General features: G+C 43.7%; 2 protein-coding genes across 4 annotated transcripts; one reads left to right on the plus strand and one right to left on the minus strand.

Moving 5' to 3' along the window:
- Positions 1-1,486: 1,486 nt before the first annotated feature.
- Positions 1,487-16,960, minus strand: ptpn2b (protein tyrosine phosphatase non-receptor type 2b). Of its 3 annotated transcripts, none has more exons than XM_053612945.1 (10): positions 16,698-16,960; positions 14,871-14,961; positions 14,214-14,314; positions 12,705-12,803; positions 8,324-8,461; positions 8,013-8,222; positions 7,782-7,943; positions 7,274-7,479; positions 6,772-6,876; positions 1,487-2,029 (listed from the first exon to the last, which is right to left on the minus strand). In XM_053612945.1, exons 1-10 carry the CDS (start codon positions 16,752-16,754, stop codon positions 2,005-2,007), a joined length of 1,194 nt encoding a protein of 397 aa, XP_053468920.1. In that variant the 5' UTR covers positions 16,755-16,960; the 3' UTR covers positions 1,487-2,004. The 3 variants fall into 3 exon arrangements, with proteins under 3 accessions (XP_053468920.1, XP_053468921.1, XP_053468922.1); XM_053612946.1 differs by having other exon boundaries at positions 7,274-7,461; positions 16,698-16,958; XM_053612947.1 differs by lacking the exons at positions 14,214-14,314; positions 14,871-14,961; positions 16,698-16,960 and adding exons at positions 12,902-13,013; positions 13,179-13,446.
- Positions 16,961-17,981: 1,021 nt separating this feature from the next.
- Positions 17,982-22,857, plus strand: seh1l (SEH1-like (S. cerevisiae)). The gene is made up of 9 exons (XM_053613404.1): positions 17,982-18,293; positions 18,965-19,015; positions 19,134-19,280; positions 19,487-19,698; positions 20,002-20,100; positions 20,330-20,470; positions 20,646-20,803; positions 20,986-21,133; positions 21,840-22,857. Exons 1-9 carry the CDS (start codon positions 18,183-18,185, stop codon positions 21,865-21,867), a joined length of 1,095 nt encoding a protein of 364 aa, XP_053469379.1. The 5' UTR covers positions 17,982-18,182; the 3' UTR covers positions 21,868-22,857.
- The last annotated feature ends 1,069 nt before the right edge of the window (positions 22,858-23,926 follow it).

Genomic DNA, 23,926 nt, shown 5'->3' on the forward strand with positions numbered 1-23,926 from the left:
TCGTGTGTGGAGGAGACGGCACCAGGATGCACTATGGGAAGAAGTTGAGACGGTGGAGGAAGTGTGATGCTCTGGTAATGTTCTGCTGGGAAACCCTGAGTCCTGCGTTCACGTGGATGTCACTTTGACGCGCAGCACCTACCTAAACACCGCTCCAGAGCGAGTTCACCCCTTCATGGTGACGGTGTTCTCTAATATCAGTGTCCTCTCTCAGCAGGATGACGCTCCCTGACACACTGCACACACTGTTCAGGAACGCTTTGAGGAACACGACAAAGAGTTCAAGGTGTTGACTCGACCTCCAGATTCCCCAGATCTCAATCCCATCCAGCGTCTGTGGGACGTTCTGGACAAACGAGTCCGATCCACGGAGACCCCGCCTCACAACTTACAGGACTTACAGGATCTGCTGCTGACGTCTCGGTGTCAGATCCCACAGCGCACCTTCAGAGGTCTCGTGGAGTCCACGCCTCGACGAGTCACAGCTGTTTTCGTGGCGCAAGGGGAGGAGGACCTACACGAGATTTTTCTGCACGTCCCAGCAGACACGCTGACTTCCTGTTCTTGTGGTGACCCAGCAGCTCTCGTGTTCGCTGTAAAGCTAAAAATATCACTTTCATACGGGAAGCCATGCCACATGAGATCAGATGACATCATACATCAATCTGTGAGGCTGTTCTAAATTCTAAAATCTCTCTCTCTCTCTAAACTCCATTAAATTCACTTTAAAAAACATCACACATCGGTGTATCATGTTCACCGTTTGAACATTAATCAAACAAAAGATTTACATATTTAAATGAAAAAACATAAACCTGTAGTCACTGCACTGATGGGTCTGAAACGGCCACGTGTCACGTGATGTCGGGAAAGAGCTCTAACGTTACAGCGTATTTATATTTTGCAGAAGATAAAAGAAGTATTAATATGTAGACAGGATCTAAGTGGAGCTGCAGGCTATGTGCACGACGTGGGGAGCGGATACAGAGAACGATTAGAATTTATTAAAGCAACGTCAATGCAAAGAAAACCTTTGTTAGTAAATAAATAAATAAAATAATCTAAAACAATAAAACTGATGATAAAATGATTTTCAGAAATGTACTTTTCTAGAGCTGATGTGATGTAAACACGTGTAGCTGATTTGATACAAACTCATTAATATTCAAAAGTATTCAAATGTAAAATGTTTAAATTTAAATGTGATTTTTAAAGGAACAGTACTAGAGACGCGTGTGTGTGTGTGTGTGTGTGTGTGTGTGTGTGCGCTGATATATAAATATTGAGATGGTTTTTGGTGCAATAATAAGACAAAATGAACACACTCATTTGCATATTCATACTCATTTGCATACCCCACACCCCGTTCAGTAACACTCTGCCGAGACGTTTATTCTCTAAAAAATAAAAATAAAAAAAACGAGTTTTAATACAAAAAAAAAAAAAAGAAAAGCAAGACGTGAGCGCAGGCCACTGATACACAAACTCCACAATGCAGCGTGGTTTTATTTCACTAAAGAGGAAATTCTTAAGACTCTCACGGTTTTCTGTTGTTCCTCAGTAACGCGGACACGTCGTCTTATCAAAAATACTCGCGTTTAATTCCGCCGTACCGAAGTAGCTTTAAAAGCACGGCAGGTCTCGGGCGCGAACGCATCGTCAGTCAGCTCCGGTATAAAAAATAATAGAGATTTTCAGAAACAACTCCCAAAAACATCCATCGTCCAATAAAAAAATACAAGGTTACAAATCGGTGAAGCGTAAAGGACTACAACGTCAGCTTCTGTGGAAATCCGAATAAAATAAAAAAATAGATATAATAATTAGAATTGACACCAAGATCAAAGCCGCGGCAGCGCGCTCGAGTCCAGCGCTGCCCTGCTGGTGTGTGTGTGTGTGGGTGTGGGTGTGGGTATGAGGACACACTCGCTCCTCAGAGTCCATGCTGTAAACAGTGTTCAGGAGTATTATGGTCTGGAGATCCCTGCTGTGGTCGCCGAGGCGTTAGATATCGCTGGTCGTTCTCGCTCTGGAAACACAAATGGAAATAAAACTTTAGATTTATACGACTTATAATGACTTTCATTTTATTTTAGAAATAAAAACAACAACGAAATAGAAAAGCTGGCGACGTCCTCAAGCGAAACGGTTTTTTTTGGCGTTACGAGGCTCATGTAGCGAACAAATAATGTTAGCTGATAGCCACCAGTTTAGCGTGGTGCAAACTGCAGGCCTAAAAAAACAAGAGACAAGGATTTCTCATAAAACAGCAGAAACTGAATTATGTAAACTATATATTTCTTCTAAAAGTATAAGCTCCGCCTTCAGGCCACGCCCCCTACCAGAGTGTGGAGAAGTGAATCAACTTTGAGATTGTTTTTCTCTCTGTGAAGTGTGCTTTATAGATTTTACAGAAACCATGCTAATCTGGAGGCCTTACACGTCCCTTACACGTCCCTTACACGTCCGTTACACGTCCGTTAGCGGTTAGCAATATCCGCCTCGCAGTTACGCGACGCAAACAATAAACTTAGTTGATCATCTACACTGTGATCGAGGGATAAAACGGAGGCTCCGGAAGCAGCAACAGAAGCTTCAACCCCATTTAAACACGTCCTCATGTTTAAACGTGCGATAGGCAATATATTCTTCCTACTAACTAGTTCAGATGACCAGAAAACATGTAGAACGTGATTCAAATATATCTGTTTATTAGAGATCGACCGATATTGATTTTTTATAACCGATACCGATTATTTGTATGTTTTTACGCCTGATAACCGACGTGCAGAGCCGGTATTTATTTATCGTTTTACTTTATTTATTGTTTTTGACACAATGGTGACGACGTCGCTGGACTGAACAAAGCGCTTTATTTAGAACCGTTTGATCAATTTCACTTCCTCCTCGCATAGAAGACAGAACAACTCTTACTCATACACCAATAAATAAACGGGTCTGAAAGAGTGCACACATTTTTAGACAAGTGCACTGTTACGGATATCAGGATATAAAATTAAAGGATATAAAAATAGTTACAAATAAATATAAAAATAGCACAAATAATAATAAATCTTTTTTTTTTTTTTTTTAAAAGTGCAATTCTCACAACGTTTATCGGCGGATCCGATATTACAAAACTGATATCCGATTATGGAAAAATGCTTAAATATCGGGAAAACCGATTATCGGTCGATCTCCATCCACACTTGCATAAACGATAATGTGACCGAGTGCTCGTCAGTCATTTTATAGCCACACCCCTAATGTCCCTTCACTCCGCCCCCATCTCAGTGTGTGGGGAAGAAACACACGATGGAACCCGTTACAGGAAAATGCTCCAGGACGTGAAGCCAAGTTACCGTTACCACACACAGGTGGATCATTTTCCCCTAACCGCACGTGCTTTACTGCTCTTACACCACAGCAATCTGCCAACCATTACAATTCTCACATTTATTTAAAAACAGACAAACCACCAACGCAGCTCGTCACGTTCCAGAGACACCGCAAAGAGGCGTGAGCTCCTCTGTCCCGCTGAAGAGGTCAGTTTCGATGATGATATAACCCCTGAACGGGACACGTTTACGATCATTTCATTCGTTAGTTATTCGTTAACCGCACGTTACACGTACGTGACGCTCTGAAGCGAACGCCGTGACGCCGTTACCCGTGTAAACCCGGATGATGCGCTAGCCTGTGAACGCGAGAGCGGTGATGGTCCAAAAAAAAGCAAAGACAAACAAACAAAAATAGTAACAAAGCTGGAAAACACACGCATGCGTTCATCCTGTAGGGTCAGTAGTGAAAGAGTCACACGTCAGATTAGACACACAACACACTCCGCTAACGCTACCCTGCGTTCTCTTACCGCGTGATGCACAGATATTCTACACGCTAATGCTTAGAAGAAGAAGAAGAAGAAGATCGTAACTGTTAAAGAGCAACTCCGTGGTTTACAGAACAGTCTTAAATTCACCGTAAACGGTTTACTCTCAGTTCAGTTCGAGGTCAATTCAGAGTCGAGGCCCATATACACGAGTGTACATGTACAGGGGGCGGGGCTTATCTCCTTCGCACGCTGTCCGAACACATGAACAGATACGAACATGGCGTTCAGGGTTTCAGTTCACGCTGCACAGGACTCTTACACTGAGGGGAAAGAAGTGTTCTGGCACGTCATTTCATTTTGATTTATTTTAATGTGTTACTTTGAGTTCATGTTTTCTTCAATGATGTGTAAAGCCCCAGTACCGTTTGCAGAGACGCAGCTGCAGATCACGATGCTCCCACCGCCGTGCTTCACTGTACACGGTGTTCTTTGGATCATATGGAACGTTCCGGTTTTCTAAACGCTTCTAGATGTGCATCTTCGTGGGTTTTTTTTTATTATTATTTTTTTTTCACTATAGGTTGTTCCTGCTGCGTTCAGGTCGTCCTGCAGCTCCTTTCGAGCGACTGCTGGCTTTTCTCTTCGTTCCCTTCCTCATCGCTAGTCTGCGAGCATGCAGTGAAATAACGCGTGCTTCACCTGTCCAGGGACGAGGAGCTGTTCTTCCATGAACTTTCCAGCTGCACGTTATCCGCCCGGTTGTCCCGACAGGGACGTTTAAGGTCTTGAGAACCTCGGGAAGCTCCTTCAGCTTCACCGTGACCGCTACTTGCTGCGTGAACTCTTTCCAGTCCGACGGCGACGTCTTTTAAAAACAAGTTCGTATGTATAAATTTAAACATGCTTTTATGCTTATGAATACGTGCATACTTCTGAACGGTATGGCACTTGGATAGATTTTTGATGTTGCCATGACTACAGCACTTGGAAAGCACACATACTAAACTGTAACGCTTATAACGGTATTTAACACGAACACCGCCGAGAACCGTGACCCTGGAACTCCGCCCCCTGGCACCAAGACTCTGCAAGCGGACAGCCAAAGGACGGACTCGCTACCGGCGCAGATACGGCGTGGTTTTGTCCGGAGATCGCACACCTCTACTACTAACAACATGGGGCGTATTCTTATGATTACAGACGTCATGGACAGTGATGCAAAAGGTGTTTGTTCTGGAGTTGCTCTTTAAGCGCACGATAAGGTCACACCATGCTGCGTTTTACTGCTCCAAACACGAGCCGTGATTAGCGTGACGGGAATCAGCGTTACGCGCCACACGAGCAGCACGACACCACAACCTCAAACCTCGTGGCTAGTTTCCTCACATACACCCTGGAGCTCGTGCACAGGGGCCCGGGTGAGCCCAGGCTCGCGGCGCTGCCTCGGCCTCGGGCGGGACAGGGAGAGGGGTCAGAGTTCGCTTGGTCACGTACAGCAGATGCAGCCCAGGCTGTGTGAAAAGAGGCGCAACAGCAACACGGTCAGCTGGAAGAACTCGTCTCCTGAGCAGATATGGTTTCAGAGGAGAAATCCCGCATGGGCGTGAAGGAGCAGGTGGATGGAACTCTGATCCTCATCACTAAACGCTTAACCACAATCCACATTATCCAAATAACAGACATTACTGACTCGTCATGCCGTGTTCTCCTGGACCTGCACCAACTAAAAGTTAAAAGTGGCTGCTCCCTTGACTAATTTCCAACCCGAGTAAGGTGTTAGAATATATAACGGCCTCAGAAACACACACACACACACATCACGTCACTATACTACCGGTTGAACCCACTTCCATGTGGATTTAGAGCTGCATTATTAAGACGTTAATACTAGCCGGTTATTACACAGAAATATTACGAGAGCACCACTTAACGCCATTTTGAGGGTTTCCGCATGACGTTGCGGCGGTCAGGTGGTACGCTCAAGTCGGAGCTCTCCAGGTGAAATCCCAGATGTAGAAGGTGTAATTATGAGTTCTGCGAGGACGTGAATTAAGAACGCAGCCAAGGCCGTCACTTTCACTCGTACGTGGAGGACACTCTGCTCTACCTTCACACCAAAACACCTCCTTCCTTCCTGCAGCCCTCACTTCCTGCCACCATGAAATTAACGACTAGATGCCTGAAAAACGCCATGTCAATAAAACAGAGCTTACAGTAGCAGCATCAGAGTCCATAAAGGAGTAAATAAATAAATAAAAGGTCATGCTGGACCCTGTGTTCAGGTCAGATCTGTTTCCCGGATTAGAAAGTGCTGAAACACCGATTCTTCCTGCGTGATGTTCTGCTCGACTTATCGCTCTCACTCAGATTTTCATCTCCATCATTTCTGTTTCTTTTGACTCAGAAGTGAAGCTCAGATTATTTCGCTCGCTCGGTTCGGTCTCGGCTCGTGCCGTGTTTATTTTAAGGCGACTCTTTCAGGTGTGCTGGAAAAGTCACGTGTCCCGGCATAGCTCAGGACACTGACGGTTTAAGGAACATTAATGGAGTTCAAAAAGCGCAGTTTTTGAAGAATTTTTTGATTAGGATGCGAATTCAGAAACGTTCAGAGCTGACCTGAACAGCATTTCACACGCTCGGAATATTCCGTCGTTTTGAGCATATTCGTCACGCAGTACAATAAATCGAGTAGAGGGCGATATATAACCACTCTCTCGATTTCGGCCAATTATAACTAGACCAGAGTTTATGTTAGTGCTGGACTCAACATGGTGTGGATAAACAGAGAGATGCGCACACAACCTGAATGGGGCAAAAAATATACATATAAAGAAAAACTTTTTGCGCTTGAACAATGAAATCATGCGTATATGAATCGATGTTTATTTTCAGGAAGGGTGCCAATAATTCTGGAAGGCACCATGTATTGTGAGCTTCACCTTTTCCTTTTCTTCTCCGTCTCATTTGTTCTGGGCTTCAGCTGCTTCTGAGGAGTTTTCTGAGCAGAAATGGAGATCTTCTCATCTCTCGGTCTCTTGCGTGCGCTGGAACAGAGGAGAGAACAGAGAAGAGAGAAGAGAGAAGAGAGGAGAGAACAGAGGAAGAGAGGTAGAGATGAAAGCAACATTAAATAAATGAAGCTGTGTGAGAGGGTGTGTGAGAGAGGGTGTGAGGGTGTGTGTGAGAGAAAGGGTGTGAGAGAGGGGGTGAGACAGCGTGAGAAAGGTATGTAAGAGAAAGGTGAGAGAGGGGGTGAGAGAGAGGGGGGGGGTGAGAGAGGGAGTGTGAGAGAGCGTGAGTGTGAGAGAGAGGGGGGTGAGAGGTATGTAAGAGAGAGGTGAGAGAGAGAGTGTGAGAGGGTGTGAGAGAGAGAGAGAGAGAGTGTGAGAGAGGGGGTGTGAGAGGGGGGGATGGGGGGTGGAGACAGAAGGAGACGCTCACTTCGCCGTGCACGTGTCTCCGTCAGCTTCTCGTTCGTCTTTTGTGGGTTTTTTCGCTCCCTCCGTTTCCCCCGTGTCGTCTGCTCGTGGTTTACGGCTGCCGTTATGGCGCTCTGAGGGACATTTGGGTGGCGACGGAGAGTCGGACACACACACCTGATCCTCTCTGGAGAGCTCCTGCCACCGTTTCTGACACACACACACACACTACACTGGTTATCCATCCAGTCCATCTCTCTGTTTCTCTTCGTCTGTCCACCCATTTCTTCGTCCAACAATCTAACTGCCTCTATATCGTCCGTCTATCTGTCTGTCTGTCTGTCTGTCTGCGCTTCTATCTGTCTGTGCTTCTTTTGGACTTGCCTGTCTGTCCATCTGTCCTTCTGTCTGTCTTGTTACCCACCAGTCAGTCCATCTCTGTATGCATTTTTCTTCTCTTCATCAATCTACCCGTTCTCCGTCCGTCTGTCCATCCAGTGACTTCATTAAGTGCCGATTTCTCTTCTCACCTGTACTGATGAATCTCCCATGATGCACTTGGCTCCCTCCAGCACGGCCATGTAGGAGAAGCGGAGCTGGTCAGGAGTCTGAATCAGACCCATCCTGTACCTCCTCATGTCCAGCAGCACCTTCTTAATGTCCACAGAGGACGGGTCTTTCCTTTTGTCCATCTGTGGGAACAGGACAGTCCTGTTTATAACAATCTCTCACTCACACACACAGACACACACACTCCTCACCAGTACGAGACAGGTGTCGACGAGGGAGAAGGTTCCGGATCGTCCGATCCCCGCGCTGCAGTGCACCACCGCCGGCCCGTGATCCGCCCCTAACGACCCAGACTCGCGCACCTTAAACAGGAAGTTGAGGAAGGACGCCGGGGATTCTGGGACGCCAAAGTCGGGCCATGTGGTGTAATGAAAGTGGTAGAGTTCCCTCTTCTCCCCTGTCTGAAAAGTTCACACACACACACAGTCATTTACACACAGCCTGGGAGTGTTTGATTTCCATCTTTATGAAGAATGATTGGAGGATGCTCTCTGAAGCTCACGTTGGCGTTCTGCAGCTCCAGTAAGCGCGTGGTGTAGTAAGACTTAACGTCCTCGGATAGCAGCTTCACAACAAAGCGCGTGTCCAGAAACGCCATCTCGTGCTCCTCCTGCGTGGGCCAGTACTGCGCACACTTCTCCTGCAGGGGAGATTACACCAACGCTTACTTACTCATTTTATTCATCAAACATACAACAAACGGAGAGGAAACCTGACGTACACAATCCTGTCTAGCTCAGAAATGAGTCCGTCATACGCATTTAACAACAAACAAACAAATCCAACGTCTTCCTTCTGTGTCCGTGATATTTAATGACGTTCTCCCCCCGAATCCAAAGCTTCCTCTTCCTCCACTCTGGCGTCAGGGAGAAGAAGAAAGAGTGCCATTCGATAAAATCAACTGAACCTCTCGAGTACCAGGAGTTTTCAGCAGACGGAAAAAACTAACAAAAACTAAAACCAGCAACAAAAAAAAACAAAAGACTCAGAATTTTCTCTGTATATATGTATTTAACAATGAAGAAAAACAATCATTTAAACAAATCTGATTTCTTCCACGCAAGCCTCACCACAAAAAGAATAAAACAAAAATACTTTTTAAAAATCAAAGGTTTTTAAGAAGTGTTTACGCGACCGGAGAAATGTAAAATTATTACAGGGCTGGGTGATATACCGATACAACCTCGACATGGCGACAACATCCATAGAACCTCGATGTCATGATATGATGTATTAGAAGTATCATCAAACTCAGTTTAACGGGTTTTTTGGTTTATTTTACTACCGTTTTGTTAGTTAAATTATCGCAGGATCATAGAAATAGTATCGCGATATGACATTTGTGTCATATCACAAAGCCCTAAATTATTATTATTATTATTATTATAAAATTCTTGAATATTTACAAGACATAAAGGTCATTTCAGTAAATGAAAAAAAAATACTGTGCACCGTGTTATACACTAATGTAAACAAATAATTGAAATATTAAACGTAAAGACAAAACTTTATTGAACGCATTAAAGCGGCGTTCTTTTTATAGCAGGATTTTGTTTTTTTTTTAAACACAAAAAAAAACAAAAAAAAATTCTCTAAAAATGATGAAATCCCAATAGAATGTAAAACACAATGTGTTCCACATTTATTTATTACTAACAGAATATCTGGTTCTTTTACCTTTAGTACACACACACACACACACACACACACACACACTAAACAGAAAACACAAAGCCAAAATAAAAAAACAAATGTTTTTACTAAAAGAAAACACAGAAAGTGTTAGCTGTTGAAATAATTATAATAAAAACCCACAAGCAGATCAGTCTTTCTTTATCTTTGATGTTTTCTGAATTGTACGCAAACCAGCCGAATTTTCACTTTATTTCATCTTCTCTCTGAAGAAGCTGGAGTAATATGAGAGAGAGAGAGAGAGAGAGAGAGAGAGAGAGAGAGAGAGAGAGAGAGAGAGAGAATTCTCCATGCGAGTGTGCGAGTGTAGTAATGTGGTCAGGGGAGGATGTTTTGCCAGGTGGTTCTTCCTGCAGGGTTTTTGTGTTCTTGGTGGTGTTCAGTTTCAGTTTCTAGGACAGCAGGGTTGTTATTGTAGACGGGTCCGAGTGAATCTACCCCGTCACTCGTGACCTCGTGTGAGACTGAGACGAGCGCAGGGCAAGGAGTGTGGGGTTTTAAACGTGTTAAAGGAGAGGTGTAGTAGAGCGTGTGGGGTTTTAAACGTGTTAAAGGAGAGGTGTAGTAGAGCGTGTGGGGTTTTAAACGTGTTAAAGGAGAGGTGTAGTAGAGCGTGTGGGGTTTTAAACGTGTTAAAGGAGAGGTGTAGTAGAGCGTGTGGGGTTTTAAACGTGTTAAAGGAGAGGTGTAGTAGAGCGTGTGGGGTTTTAAACGTGTTAAAGGAGAGGTGTAGTAGAGCGTGTGGGGTTTTAAACGTGTTAAAGGAGAGGTGTAGTAGAGCGTGTGGGGTTTTAAACGTGTTAAAGGAGAGGTGTAGTAGAGCGTGTGGGGTTTTAAACGTGTTAAAGGAGAGGTGTAGTAGAGCGTGTGGGGTTTTAAACGTGTTAAAGGAGAGGTGTAGTAGAGCGTGTGGGGTTTTAAACGTGTTAAAGGAGAGGTGTAGTAGAGCGTGTGGGGTTTTAAACGTGTTAAAGGAGAGGTGTAGTAGAGCGTGTGGGGTTTTAAACGTGTTAAAGGAGAGGTGTAGTAGAGCGTGTGGGGTTTTAAACGTGTTAAAGGAGAGGTGTAGTAGAGCGTGTGGGGTTTTAAACGTGTTAAAGGAGAGGTGTAGTAGAGCGTGTGGGGTTTTAAACGTGTTAAAGGAGAGGTGTAGTAGAGCGTGTGGGGTTTTAAACGTGTTAAAGGAGAGGTGTAGTAGAGCGTGTGGGGTTTTAAACGTGTTAAAGGAGAGGTGTAGTAGAGCGTGTGGGGTTTTAAACGTGTTAAAGGAGAGGTGTAGTAGAGCGTGTGGGGTTTTAAACGTGTTAAAGGAGAGGTGTAGTAGCGCAGAAAACACTGAGGGGAACACGTTATTAAATCTGAAGCATCAGCATTCATGACACAACGTTCTGTTGATTTATTTTTTTACCCTCTGTGGTCTAATCTCTTAAATCTCTATCAGATCAACAATCCGATCACAGCGTGAGAACATTATCGAGTCGACCAGCTTGTGAGGGACACAAACTAACGCCATGTGACACCATTCTGTACGTTTTCACTGGAAAGATGACTGAGAATGGATTTAGAGAAGCACTCTATAGTTCCTGTGAAGGTTCTATAGTTCCTGGGAAGGGAAACTGTAACGCTACAGCACACGAAGACGTTCTATACAGTCAGGCTTCCATCTCCATGGTAACAAACCACACGTGTGTTTTGATGTCCAGGGGTAAGATTAAAGCTGGACGTGAAATGCGTGTGTGTAGAATTAACACCTGTTGCACCTTCTAGGCGTCCGAGACGAAATCTTACGCCTAGTTAAGTCTCGGTCGAGGAAATGAGAACGTCGATACAACGGCGTGTCTAACATCCAGGCCGCACGATCAGCAACGAGAGACCGAGACAGTCCTCTGGATACATGTACCACCCCAATTCCTAAAAAGTTGGGACGCTGTGTGAAACGTGAGTAAAAACAGAATGCAATGATTTGCGAATCTCAAACACACGTGTGTTATTCACAACAGAACACAGAAAACATATCGAATATATGGCTGCAACACAACTCAAAAAAGTTGGGACGGTGGCAACAAAAGGCTTTCGTCGTCCGGCACAAAATATTTTGTGTCATTTATCATTTTATGTAGAAAGTTAGCAAAGATAAATACGCCCGGAGCCGTGCTGCACCGAGTCTGCAGGGGAAGAGGCGTTTGAAAGTCAGACATTTGAAAGCGGAGTAGTCTTTAAAGAAGGTGACATGTGATGGGTATCGGATGGGTGTTGGCTCACACTCGGGGTTTCAGTATCAATAAACAGATGAAAGTGACGCCACGCCTTCTCTAACAGCAGTATTACTGAGGGTCACTCTGAGTGGGGCCGTGCCACACAAACTACTCATTAACATGTAAATATATTCGCATACAGAACTTTACCACAGAAACCCGAGCGAGTGTGGGTGGACGGGACGGATCCACGCTCACAGCGTCAACGAGAAAACAATAAAACTATTGGCACCCTTAGTAAATATGAGCGAAGGCAGCTGTGAAAAACTGTCTTTACAAAAATACTTAAAAAAAAATTAAAAATTGTCTTTACGAAGGGTGCCAATATTAGTGGAGGGAACTGTATAAAGAGAGATTTTTATTCGATTTATCCTGGATGTTTATTATAACTGCAGCGTAAGGGATGACGTCAGAAGGACGAGTTTAACTCGTGTTTGTACGTGGTTCCTGGAAATCTTTTTAAATGCTTCAGTGTTGATAAAAACTTTGCGGTGCAAAAAGAAAGAACAAAATATCGGCTGACGTGCGATGTTTCGCTATCGCTATCGGTAAAGAGAAAGTGGTACTGACCCGTCTCTACTTTTGTTTTCTCCTGGATCACATGACCGAGGCGCATCATCATGTCTACATAAAACTGGCACAAAGCGAAAGTAACTGAGAAACATGAAACTTTCACACCCCATGCCTGTGCATTTCTGAGAATCCAGAAAGCCTTAGTTTATACGAACCTCCCCCATATCGCCATAGCAACAGCTCGAAAACAAACAGACGGAAACGTTACGGCTAAACTATTTAAATGATTATAATTCTGCATAATGAGAACACGGGTTTATCTTAGTCAGCATTATAAATATTACAGATTACCCCAGACAGGGGTGTGTGTGTGTGTGTGTGTGTGAGAGAGAGAGAGAGAGAGAGAGAGAGAGAGAGACTTACCGAGCCTTTCTCAATCACTCTGTTCAGCATGATGACGGCCTTCGTTTTCTGTTCCCAGATCATCAGCCAGAAATGACCACAAGTGTTTCTGAGAGGACCCTGAGGAGCAAACACACCCCTCCTCATCATCTTCATCTTCATCATCAGTCACACACACTCAGAGGGAATTGTGTAATACATCTTCACAGATGAGTGACCTTATAAGCGTTCTTCGTGGGTGCTTCACAAAATGGTGGCCGTATAAACAAACAAACAACTTCCATGTTTCTTTTCCAGCCACACAGTTCACCGCTGCTGTATTTAACATCTCTGATCCAGATGTTCCATCACCACCAAAAAAAATAAGGACAAATATGACTACGGCTACTTTTTTTTTTTTTGAACCCAGATGTTCAGAGTACGAAAACAAAAGCGCGGAGGCGAGTGCTACTTAATAATTAGCAGCGCCTCCATTTGAACTCCGACAAAACGTACCGTAGCCCCGCCCACTTGCTTCTTATTGGCTCACAAGATCGAGGCTCAGTCAAAAATAAATGTAGATAAACCTGCGTGAAGCAAATAACCGTAAAAATAAAAAATAACCGTCTCTCACGCCCGCCGTTTCCTCACTCTCTCTCACGATCGTTTGACTGTTGTCAGGTCGTCACGGCAACGAGTCAAAAATCGTAAATCCATCAACTAAACCGTAAACGCTAACTTAATCTCGACTCAATGCGTGAGTGTGTGTGTGTGTGTGTAATTAAAATTAAGTACAGCAAAAAAGAAAACGTAACATCAGTGTACATTTATTAGTCAGGCAGCTCTCCATCCTCTATGCATACTGTGCAAAAGTATCCCCCCCCCCCCCCCCACCGGGGTTCCTATAATATCACACTAATATGCGTCATGCTGAAAGGCTGAAGACGTAAACGTAACACCGCACCAGGACCCAGAGCACGCACGCAACATGTTTTTATATAACCAGTTAATGTCTGGACGTAATGACAGCGACTTCCTCCGTCTTCCCCTCAGCTACAGCGGTGTGAGAGAGAGACGGTAAACACACTTGTGGTGACGCACCGTGGCGGATCAAAACAGGGGGGACAAAACCTGATCGAGAGATATCGGCGGCCAGCGAGAATAAATCTGCATACAGCACGTCTTAAAAAGCATCATGCAAATGTGTGGTCTAATCAGCGCTTTATACCTCCTACAGCTTCACCAGCCACACACACTCTCACACACACTCTCACACACTCACTACTACTGTAACACTCATCACAGAGCAACTCTGCAGCTACTGACCATGGACTTATTTATAAAGTCATCATTTTAACTACAATACAACAACAACAAACAACAACAATAATAACAACACTGCTGATATATTTAATAAACTTTATAATTTATAACCAGTATATACAGACAAGTATTTTTATTTATTCTAAGAGAGAGATTGTGTGTGAGTGTGTGTGTGTGTGTGTGTGTGTGTGTGAGAGAGCGTGTGTGTGTGAGAGAGCGTGTATTAACCTGAGTTAGTATGTAGCTTCTTTGGGCTTCTTCCACGGGCACCATGCTTGCGTTGATGTAGTCGTTCTCCGAGCTCCCCAGCTTCACCCGGCTGTGATCAACTGCAGCGTGAAAACAAATCAGTTCATACACACACACACACACACACACACACACACACGCATGCACATGCGTCCTGACGAGGCACATGTAGATGTAGAAGTGGCAGCACTCGCGTCTCACTCACGATTGCCGTACGTTCTACCCTTTAGCTCTACCCTATTCAGCTCCACCAGTCAGTCGTTTCTACATTTACATGTAATGATTCAGTCTCCAGGGGAGACGCGGACACGCCCGGAGTCACATGACTTCCAAACCTGACCGCGGACGTGCACGTGCTTCATTACACACGTTATCATGAATAAACAACTAACTCTTCATTCTTTCTATTGTTTTCTGTTCTGTATCCCTCTATCGTTCTGCATCTATTCATGCTTTCGTGTGTTTTTATCTTTTCTTTCACTGGGTCAGGTGTTTCTTCCGTCCTTTAATCCCCATCACTTCCATCTGAACATTAACAGTTTTATTATTGAATATTTCATCCCTCCATCACTCTCAGAGGAGTCACTTGTGAAAGAGAGTGTGTGTGTGTGTGTGTGTGTGTGTGTGTGTACTCACAGGGACTGACATCTCTGTATCTGTTACGGTTGCGGTTCTCGGGATACTTCGCCACTTTGAAAGAACATTCCTGAGACTGATTACGGATTTCCTACAGAGAAAAGAACAGTTTCATTTTACACATCAACTGTGTCACACTCATCCCGTCACGCTCGTCCCATCACGCTGTTACACCGTCACTCATCCTGTCATGCTGTTACACTCGTCCCGTCACGCTGTTACACAGTCACGCTCGCCCTGTCACGCTGTTACACCGTCACGCTTGTCTCGTCACGCTGTTACGCCGTCATGCTGTCACGCTCGTCCCATCATGCTGTTACACTCATCTGGGATCTGTTACATTACAGCAATGTTTTGTCCATCATTAAGGACGTCATAGCAAACTCATTTATTCCATTTTGAAGTTACACCATTCTCATCAGGGCTGTGTCCCAAACTTTCGCATTTGCTAGAAACGAAGTCAAAAAAACAAACAAACCCACACACACACGACACAAAGGAACAATTCAGACAGGATAACATGTGCACATTGTTCCCACATAGATCTGAATTACAGCTTTAACCATGCGTGACCCTTAACTGTGTGGCATTTATGATCCACAGCATCTACAACAGCAATAATTCTAATAATAGTGTAAGAAATGGTGACAGTAAATATAAAGAATGAGAGCGCGCGTGCGCGCGAGAGAGAGAGAGCTAATCAGAATAATGTCCATGTTTAATCAGACCCAGTGTTTCCAGCAGACTGTTTTCCAGTCATTCACTCCTACATGTCTGTTGTATTTAGCAGAATCTCCCCCTACACTCCGCCGCTGACCCTCCTGACAGACTCGTCCCACACTCATGCCTGGAGAGGGACGACTTTCCCAGAAAGCCTTAATAACACTTTCAGGAAATGTCATGTACCAACAAGTGTCCCTTTTGTTTTCCTTTCCTTCACTGAATCAGCAAACCAGCAACTGCAAATAATCAGCGGAACACACAGCAAGCTATAAGGAACCAAAACTGCCCACTAAACTCTTTTTAACATTAGGTTTCACACTGCTGTTTTAATTTAATTTTAGTGTCAGTGTGGCGATCTCTAACCATCATCATCAGTGCTGAGATTATAAACTGACTTTTACAGCACTGGTTGATAGTGATGGGTATTCCGGATCTTTTAAGTGAGTCAGATTATTCGAAAGAAGAGCCGACTCCCAAACGGTTCATTTCCATCACTGGCAAAATTCGCCATATTTTGACCAGCGATTGCTCTTCTTTGTCTGAGACTGTTCCATGAAATCTTACTCCACCGTTTAATTAAGAACACAACATTAATTTGCGTTGTGTTTTACAAAATACATTTAAATAAGTTTAAAGTGCGCAGTATTGATGTGCAATAACAAACACGGGCCTTCGTTAAGAAGATTTATTTCTGTTTATCCTAAAAATCGACATTAAATTACACCGGAAGATTAAACTATTAAAAAAAAGAAAAGAAAAGAAAAGAAAAGAAAAGAAAATACAAATAAATTTTAAAAAGCGGCTCCCATAACGGCTCGAGTTGATTCTCAACGTTCACCTGAAAGAGTCGACTCCTTTTCCTAACGGCGCGTCGCTGGTGTGTGCGCACGCGCAGATCACAGCTACACATTTCGACGCCGTTCTAAAGCCCAACTGTCATGTTAATGTGAGAAGTGAAGCCGTGGCTAGGCTGCGAGTCAGTTAAACACGACACATATGGTTTAAAAAGGTTTTAAAATGGACTCCGTCCACACAAAGTCTTCAAGACGGATTAGCAAACAGCTTTACGGCGGGCTAACTAGCTAGCCTAGCCGGCTAACTTACTAAGTAGAGGTTCTGCCACCGGCCTTCTGAATCCATGTCCTCCAATTCGTGGTCCATTTTCCCCTTCCTTCCCTCTACAGGACTTCTGTCAGTTATCTTGGTGGATTTTTAGTAAAAAATAAACATTATTATACAAAATTGTCACTCATGTTTTCAGCCATGGGCTTGGAAAACAAACGTATCCAAGTTGACATCTGTGCTGAAAAAGCGACGGCGTTGCAGAGTTTTGCCTAACGCAGACTTTAGCGAAGATCCACAAACATTAAACGCGCACCACTTCCGGGAAACGATGAGCTTTAGATCAGCGTACGGTGCTCGTCAATGCGCATGCGCAAGTGTGTTTAAACTCGAGATCCGCGCATGCGCAGTTGAAGAGGTCCTTCAGGCTGCGTACAAAGGGCAAAAAACCCCGAAACAACTGAAATTAACACCGAAATGTTAGAAATGATAAATAAAACAAAATGAAACAACGCGTACATTAAACGTTTATTTTTTAATGTACAACTAAAATTAATTTATTTACATTTATGAAACTTTAAAAACAACATTTACACAATCTGGTTCGCTGTTTACTCACAAAAATATAAATTAGACATTAGATATGTTTTCTAACTTTTTATTCGATTGTTTAATTCATTAATGTGAAATAAATATTTTCTCATTTAAAAAAATATATTTGGTAGTTGTTTATTTATTTACCAGTTAATTATTTAATTCGTTCATTTAAATACATTTACTTGTTTGTTTGTATGTACATTTCTGTTTATCTTTTCAGTATTTGTTTTCAAGAACCTGAACCTGACTGAATAAATTTGTAATAAATGGTGATTTATTATTATTGTTGTTGTTGTTGTTGTTATTATTATTATTGAATAAATGTCACAAAAAAGTATGATAGCGGGTAAGGGAAGAAAAAGAACAAAAAGCCAAACATTAAGGATACCAAGAATAAAAAGAATCATCTAAGATGCCATTATGGCCCTCATACTAGATTAAATAGAGTTATTTTTAATGTGTTATTGTAAATTCAGTGTTATAGCAGGTTTATACACTCGTATTTCAGGTTGTGAGCGCCCTCTGGTGGCACACACTTTTTTTATAACGGAGAAATGATGTTATTGCGCCTCCAAAACAGCAGGTAGCGATAGTTAACTCTTTAATGTTTCTAAACATTAAAGACTAACACAGAAACAAGGTCAAGCCCAATCCACTTCCCGCTCCCTTCATAAGTACACTCCCTTCCGGGTTTACAACGTTGTCTTCTAAACCCTACATAGTGCACTACGTCTTTCATATTCGGCCATTTTGGATTAAAGCGTTGAAGCGCAGGCGAACAAAATGGCGTCTTGAGTTCAGTTGAATTCACGCGCCTCTTAAAAGTTACAGAAAATATCCATGATTTATATGTTTCCCCCTCCACGTTTGAATTGAATCAGCGTCCAGGCTAGGCTGATGTTTGTGGATTTATAGGCGTGTAAATCAAAGATGTTTGTGGCGAAAAGCATCGCGGCGGATCATAAAGATCTCATTCATGATGTTTCTTACGACTTCCACGGCCGCAGGATGGCCACTTGCTCCAGTGACCAAAGCGTCAAGGTATTACTGCGGTTATTCTTCTGCGGGCTGTAGTTACACGGTATATAAGAGTTGTAATATAAAGTCAGAATTACACTCTGGATGTAAAACACACAACGCTGGTCTTTTTCTTCTTCTTCTTTGTTGTTGTTGTTGTTGTTGTTGTTGTTTTAATGACCGTTATTTCAGACTCGCACAGAATTTTATTGCACGCGCATGTAAACGGGTTACATCCGGGCATTTAGGAAGTTGTCTAAAAGAGAGGGAAAAAACCGAAAATGCTATGACTCTACTGACAAAACCATATCTACATGTATAAATAATACTTTTAGAAGTGTTATAATTACTAACTATTAGATCATCTCTTTTTTTGTATGTCGAATATGAAATGTAACTTGTAGTTAAAACCGCTACTATTCAGTTAGAACGCGTCTTTACTTGACCGTATCAAGCGAAATGGTTTTCCCTGCGCATGCGCAGAGTTACCTCCCATTATCACAGTGACCTGTAGATGGCGCTGTGAGTCAGAAAGCAGGTTTCCGGTCTGCAAAGTCCAGAAATTTTACAGACGTTTTCACACAATTCTTAAAAAAAAAAAAAAACTTCAGGAAAAATACTGTTAATATTTGTTTGGAGTTATTTCTTGTTAGCATAAAATGTACTATGTGCTTTTTATTTATTTTTTGTTCCAGGTTTGGGATAAAAGTGACAGCGGCGAGTGGCAATGCACAGCAAGCTGGAAGGTCAGTGACGTGTTCTCTATCTTATTAAATTAACTGAACATGCAAGTAATGATTGTTTTATATGAAATGATTGTGTTAATGTGTGTGTGCATGCGTGTGTGTGTGTGTGTGATTTCAGACTCACAGTGGCTCGGTGTGGCGTGTGACGTGGGCTCACCCGGAGTTCGGTCAGGTTTTAGCGTCCTGTTCCTTTGACCGCACCGCCGCGGTTTGGGAGGAGATAGTCGGAGAGTCGAACGATAAACAGCGTGGCCTCAGTCACTGGGTGAGTCAGTCATTTTAATTAATCTCACGCACACACACACAGGCAGCATGTACCAGCTCCCTGAGCTAAACTAAATGCTTAACGAGAGAAAGTTTACTTTGTATTTATTATCCTGGACCGTTTCATGTATTAAAGTATTAAAATATGATTGTATTTAGTTTGTTTTGTTTGAAATGAACACGAACTTTAAAATCGTGTGTGTGTAGATTAAGAGGACGACGCTGGTGGACAGCAGGACGTCGGTGACGGATGTGAAGTTCGCACCGAAGCACATGGGTCTGGTCCTGGCCACGTGCTCGGCTGACGGCGTGGTCCGTATCTACGAAGCTCCGGACGTGATGAACCTGAGTCAGTGGAGCCTCCAGCACGAGATCTCCTGCAAACTCTCCTGCTCCTGCATCTCCTGGAACCCCTCCAGGTGTGTGTGTGTGTGAGTTAGTGAAAACACACCTCTTTTCATTGTTTTCAGTTAGCACATGCAGCGTGTGTAAAGGGCCAAAGCGTAACACACCTCACTGTGAGCGATTAGAGCCTGGACTTTTGGGAACGTTGTATTTTAAAGGTCTGTGAGAATCATCAGCGTTATTCACACGGTGTGGGTGGAGCCAACAAAAAACCAACCAATAGCATGGTCACGTTTTGTTCCATCCTCCCTCTACTGCAAAGCTTTTTTTTTTCCTTCCTTATTGTGTGTGTGTGTGTGTGTGTGTGTGTGTTCCAGCTCACGTGCACACTCTCCTATGATCGCAGTCGGCAGTGACGACAACAACGTGACCTACACCGGAAAAGTGCAGATCTACGAGTACAACGAAAACACCAGGTGAGTTCATGAGAAGGGATCTGTGTGTGTGTGTGTGTGTGTGTGTGTGTGTGTGTTTTTGTTTCCTCATGTTGGTGTGGAATGAATATCGTAGTGTACTATCTATTTGTATGATTAGTCATGGTCACATCCTCAGAAAGAAACGGTGTTTGTAGTGTTCGAGTTTGTGACCGTATATCGTCCCTCCCCTTTACGTTCGCATCACGACGTCGATCCTCCCTCCTAACAGGAAGTACGCCAAAGCAGAAACCCTGATGACCGTCACGGATCCGGTCCACGACATCGCCTTCGCCCCGAACCTCGGCAGGTCCTTCCACGTCCTCGCCATAGCAACCAAAGACGTGCGCATTTTCAAGCTGGTGCCTCTGCGGTGAGTGGGCGGAGCCGAGCGGACGAGAGCACAGCTCGTAACTTTGCTTGGGCACAAAAGTGACGACGACGTAATTTTAGAGTGTCGCTGCAGTGTTGTGGCTTTCTCATGGGTTTAACGTCATTCCAGCTTTTAATCAGTGTTTAAAATGTGTTCACTGTGTGTGCCGCACCAGGAGAGAGAGCTCCACCAGCTCCGGCACCACCAAGTTCGAAGTGCAGTTAATGGCTCAGTTCGACAGTCACAACTCTCAGGTGTGGCGCGTGAGCTGGAACATCACCAGCACGCTGCTCGCCTCGTCAGGGGACGACGGCTGCGTCCGACTCTGGAAAGGTCAGATGTCCGAAACGCTCATACGCTGACTTTATTGAATACCTAGACCGCTAATCTCGGGTGTGGTTCTGGGTTCCAGAACTAATACCACGCAACTACACAAGATCATGTGCTAGCTAGTGACTGTTGAGTAATTGTTTACCGCGTGTGTGTGTGTGTGTGTGTGTGTGTGTGTTGTTTAGCTAACTACATGGATAACTGGAAGTGCACAGGGATCCTACGGGGAGATGGAAGCCCGGTGAACGGCTCCTCGGTCTCGACCGCCGCTCTGAACGCCTCCACGGCTTCAGGAGCTCAGAACACGGGCGTGGGAGCTGCCGGCGCGGGCAGGTACGACCCGGCTTCAGCCCGACCCGCATGAGATCTCTGAAGTGTGCGTGCAGAGCGTGTACGCCGAATTTGACATGTGCTAACTTCTCCGACGTTGTGAGCGTGAAGTGTTTAGTAGAGCACAGAATTATACAAAAGCGAAATAATCGATCAGGGCTTCCTCCGGAAGCAGCAGGCATTGCTGATGCGTGAAATATTTCTGTTTATCAGCACGTGTCCAGTGTATTTTGGATGTTTTTAAGAAGATAAGTTAACTTTAACGGACCGCTCTTGGAGCTTTAGTGTAAGTCGCTTCGGATAAGCGCGTCTGCCAGAATGCCGTCAATGTAAATCAGATCGCAACCTTAAAAGATCCTGAAGCTTGTAGCCAGAAAGCTTGTAGCCCCCCCCACAAAACACCTCCACTCTTCGGAGGACAATAACGAAGCATCAGCCGATAGGAGTGATCAAAACGACCAACACGGAGTGATTTGGTGTCGTGTTTTCGCTGTAGAAGCTGCTGGAAGCCTCGCAGAAAAAACAAACACGTGTTTTATAGTCCAGGAAATACAGGAAGTTCAGTTCCAGGGCAGAAACTGACGATAAACTTCATCCTGAATGACGGAGAAGAGCCGAAGCTGACTCGCTGTAACCTGACCGGCTCATGAGCTGTGTGTGTAACATGTCATGCCATGTTTTAATGTGTGTGTTTGTCTTGTTTTAACAGAAAAAAGACTCAACTGATGCCAGGCTAACGGGGATTGGCTGTTTGCTGCATGCTCCACACACACACACTCTCTCTCACACACGCACGCACGCACGCACGCACGCAAGTCTTCGTTCCCCTCCACAATCACCTCAGGCGACTGCTGAGAGTGAATAACGGACCATACACACAGTGTGTGTGTGTTAATGTTCCACTGACACTGAGAGATGTCAAACATCATGTTTTTATGTTTAAAAAAAAATGGTTCTGTTTATTCTGTCACTTTCTAAATACTTTGGTTGTTAATAAATAAATAAATGACTCCATGTGCAAAATGGTTGATTAAATAAAGCAATAAATGAAAGCTGCGGTGATTTGATTCCAATTATAATCTAATCAATTCAAACCATTTTACAAATAAATTATAGTAAATAAACTAAGAAGGTTGCGTCACCTGGAGACAAACTGCTAACAGAACTCTAAACTTTCAGTACATAAATTGCTGATTTATTTATTGCTTTAATCTTTTATCTGTGGGTTTTGCTCATTTTTACTTATTAGGTTTTCTGCTGATGATGAGGAATGTGATCTAATCGGGGATGGAGAGTGAATTATATAAATGACGTCATGACGTTATAAATAAAAGAAAGACGGTTCTTGAGCGTCACGGTGTGTTTACTGATGCCGAGAGCTCTGAATATCTCATTCTTCTGGGATGTGTGAAATATCCACATTCTCCTTCACTTATTATTATTATTATTATTATTATTTGGTATAGTTCATGCGTTTGGGAAGTTTGTGGTGTTATCACTCATTAACACATTAATCGACTAAACCCCTGCAGTGTGGATTGATTTCCTGATGTGTGTGTGGAGTGTAGTTACACATCACTAACAGCAGAGGGAGACGCTGAGCCCACGTCATCTCCCGCTTTTCACTTTCACTCCACATCACACACTGCAGCTGAACAGTCTCAACATGAATCCAGCTCTTATTTCATCACTTATTATCATTATCATTATTATCATTTCTAAAACTAGCTACTTTATTAATACATGTAAGAAAAACTAACACACCGGCGGCCATTTTAAACCAGACCATTCCTGTACACACACACACAATATTCTATACGTACGGTGTGATATAGTTAAATATTGTGTCTCGTGGGGAGATTTTTCTAACATCGTCGTTGTTCACCATCGTTAAACAAGTATCTCGGTAATACGTTTTAATACACGTTAATCCCTGCGTGTGTACTAATTTACACAGAGTGTATAAGGCTCAGACAGTCTGAGCTTTAAACATGTCCCTGTTCTCACTACAGCTTTCAGCCAATCAGGAGCAGCGTTTTAAAAGCCCTTAAACCCTGAAGCTCTTATTTTAAACCCGTTCCCCCACACTGTAAGAATACGCAATCACTACGCTGACACCACACACACATCAGTGTTCCGATATCAATCACAACTTGGCGATTTTCTGATCCGTATCGAGTCGTGTACACGCTATAATCTGATTTCCCGATTCAGATTAAAACAATATTCTGATTCCTGCCCCTGGAATATGCCTGTTTTAATCGGAAATTTGTTGCATGCATGTAAACAATTTATTCAGAAACTCCACTGAAAGGAGGTGTTCGATCCGCAAGGCATTATGGGTGCTAACAGATGCTTAGCTGAAGGCTAGGTCTTTAGGCGTGGCAGTTCAAGCATACTTAGAACGACCGTGTATACATGAATATTCCGACGCATATAAACATGCTATTCGGAATATGGCCGCAGCCCGGAAATAGACCTGGAACGGAATTTGACGTGCATGTGAACGTAGTCGCGGATCCCTCATCCTTCATTTCTGACCCCTGCATTACAGTAAAATCTCCCACACACCTGAGTTTTTGTTTTGTCCCGATGCGTCGCAGACCTCTACTCGGAACAGATCTATAAACCCACATATCTCTGTTCAGCTGTCTTTAAACAAGTCATGTGTACACTTTGCTTATCAGACCAGGAAGTGACCTCGCTTTCTGACCTCTCGAGCTGTCTCGGGTCTGACGAGCTTCCTGCAGCTAAACGCTTTACAGAAACGAGCGTGACCGTGTAAGCCGAACGAGA

Source organism: Ictalurus furcatus, chromosome 24 (assembly GCF_023375685.1).
Source record: "Ictalurus furcatus strain D&B chromosome 24, Billie_1.0, whole genome shotgun sequence".
NCBI classification, from domain to species: domain Eukaryota; kingdom Metazoa; phylum Chordata; class Actinopteri; order Siluriformes; family Ictaluridae; genus Ictalurus; species Ictalurus furcatus.

Coding starts and splice junctions, on each gene's coding strand:
- ptpn2b (XM_053612945.1), bottom strand. CDS start 16,754: ATGGACCACGAATTGGAGGACATGGATTCAGAAGGCCGGTGGCAGAAC. Junction 12,804..14,213: donor GAAGCTACATACTAACTCAG/GTTAATACACGC, acceptor TTTGCTCCTCAG/GGTCCTCTCAGAAACACTTG. Junction 8,223..8,323: donor TGGAGCTGCAGAACGCCAAC/GTGAGCTTCAGA, acceptor TGAACTTTTCAG/ACAGGGGAGAAGAGGGAACT.
- seh1l (XM_053613404.1), top strand. CDS start 18,183: ATGTTTGTGGCGAAAAGCATCGCGGCGGATCATAAAGATCTCATTCAT. Junction 19,281..19,486: donor AGCGTGGCCTCAGTCACTGG/GTGAGTCAGTCA, acceptor GTGTGTGTGTAG/ATTAAGAGGACGACGCTGGT. Junction 19,699..20,001: donor ATCTCCTGGAACCCCTCCAG/GTGTGTGTGTGT, acceptor TGTGTGTTCCAG/CTCACGTGCACACTCTCCTA.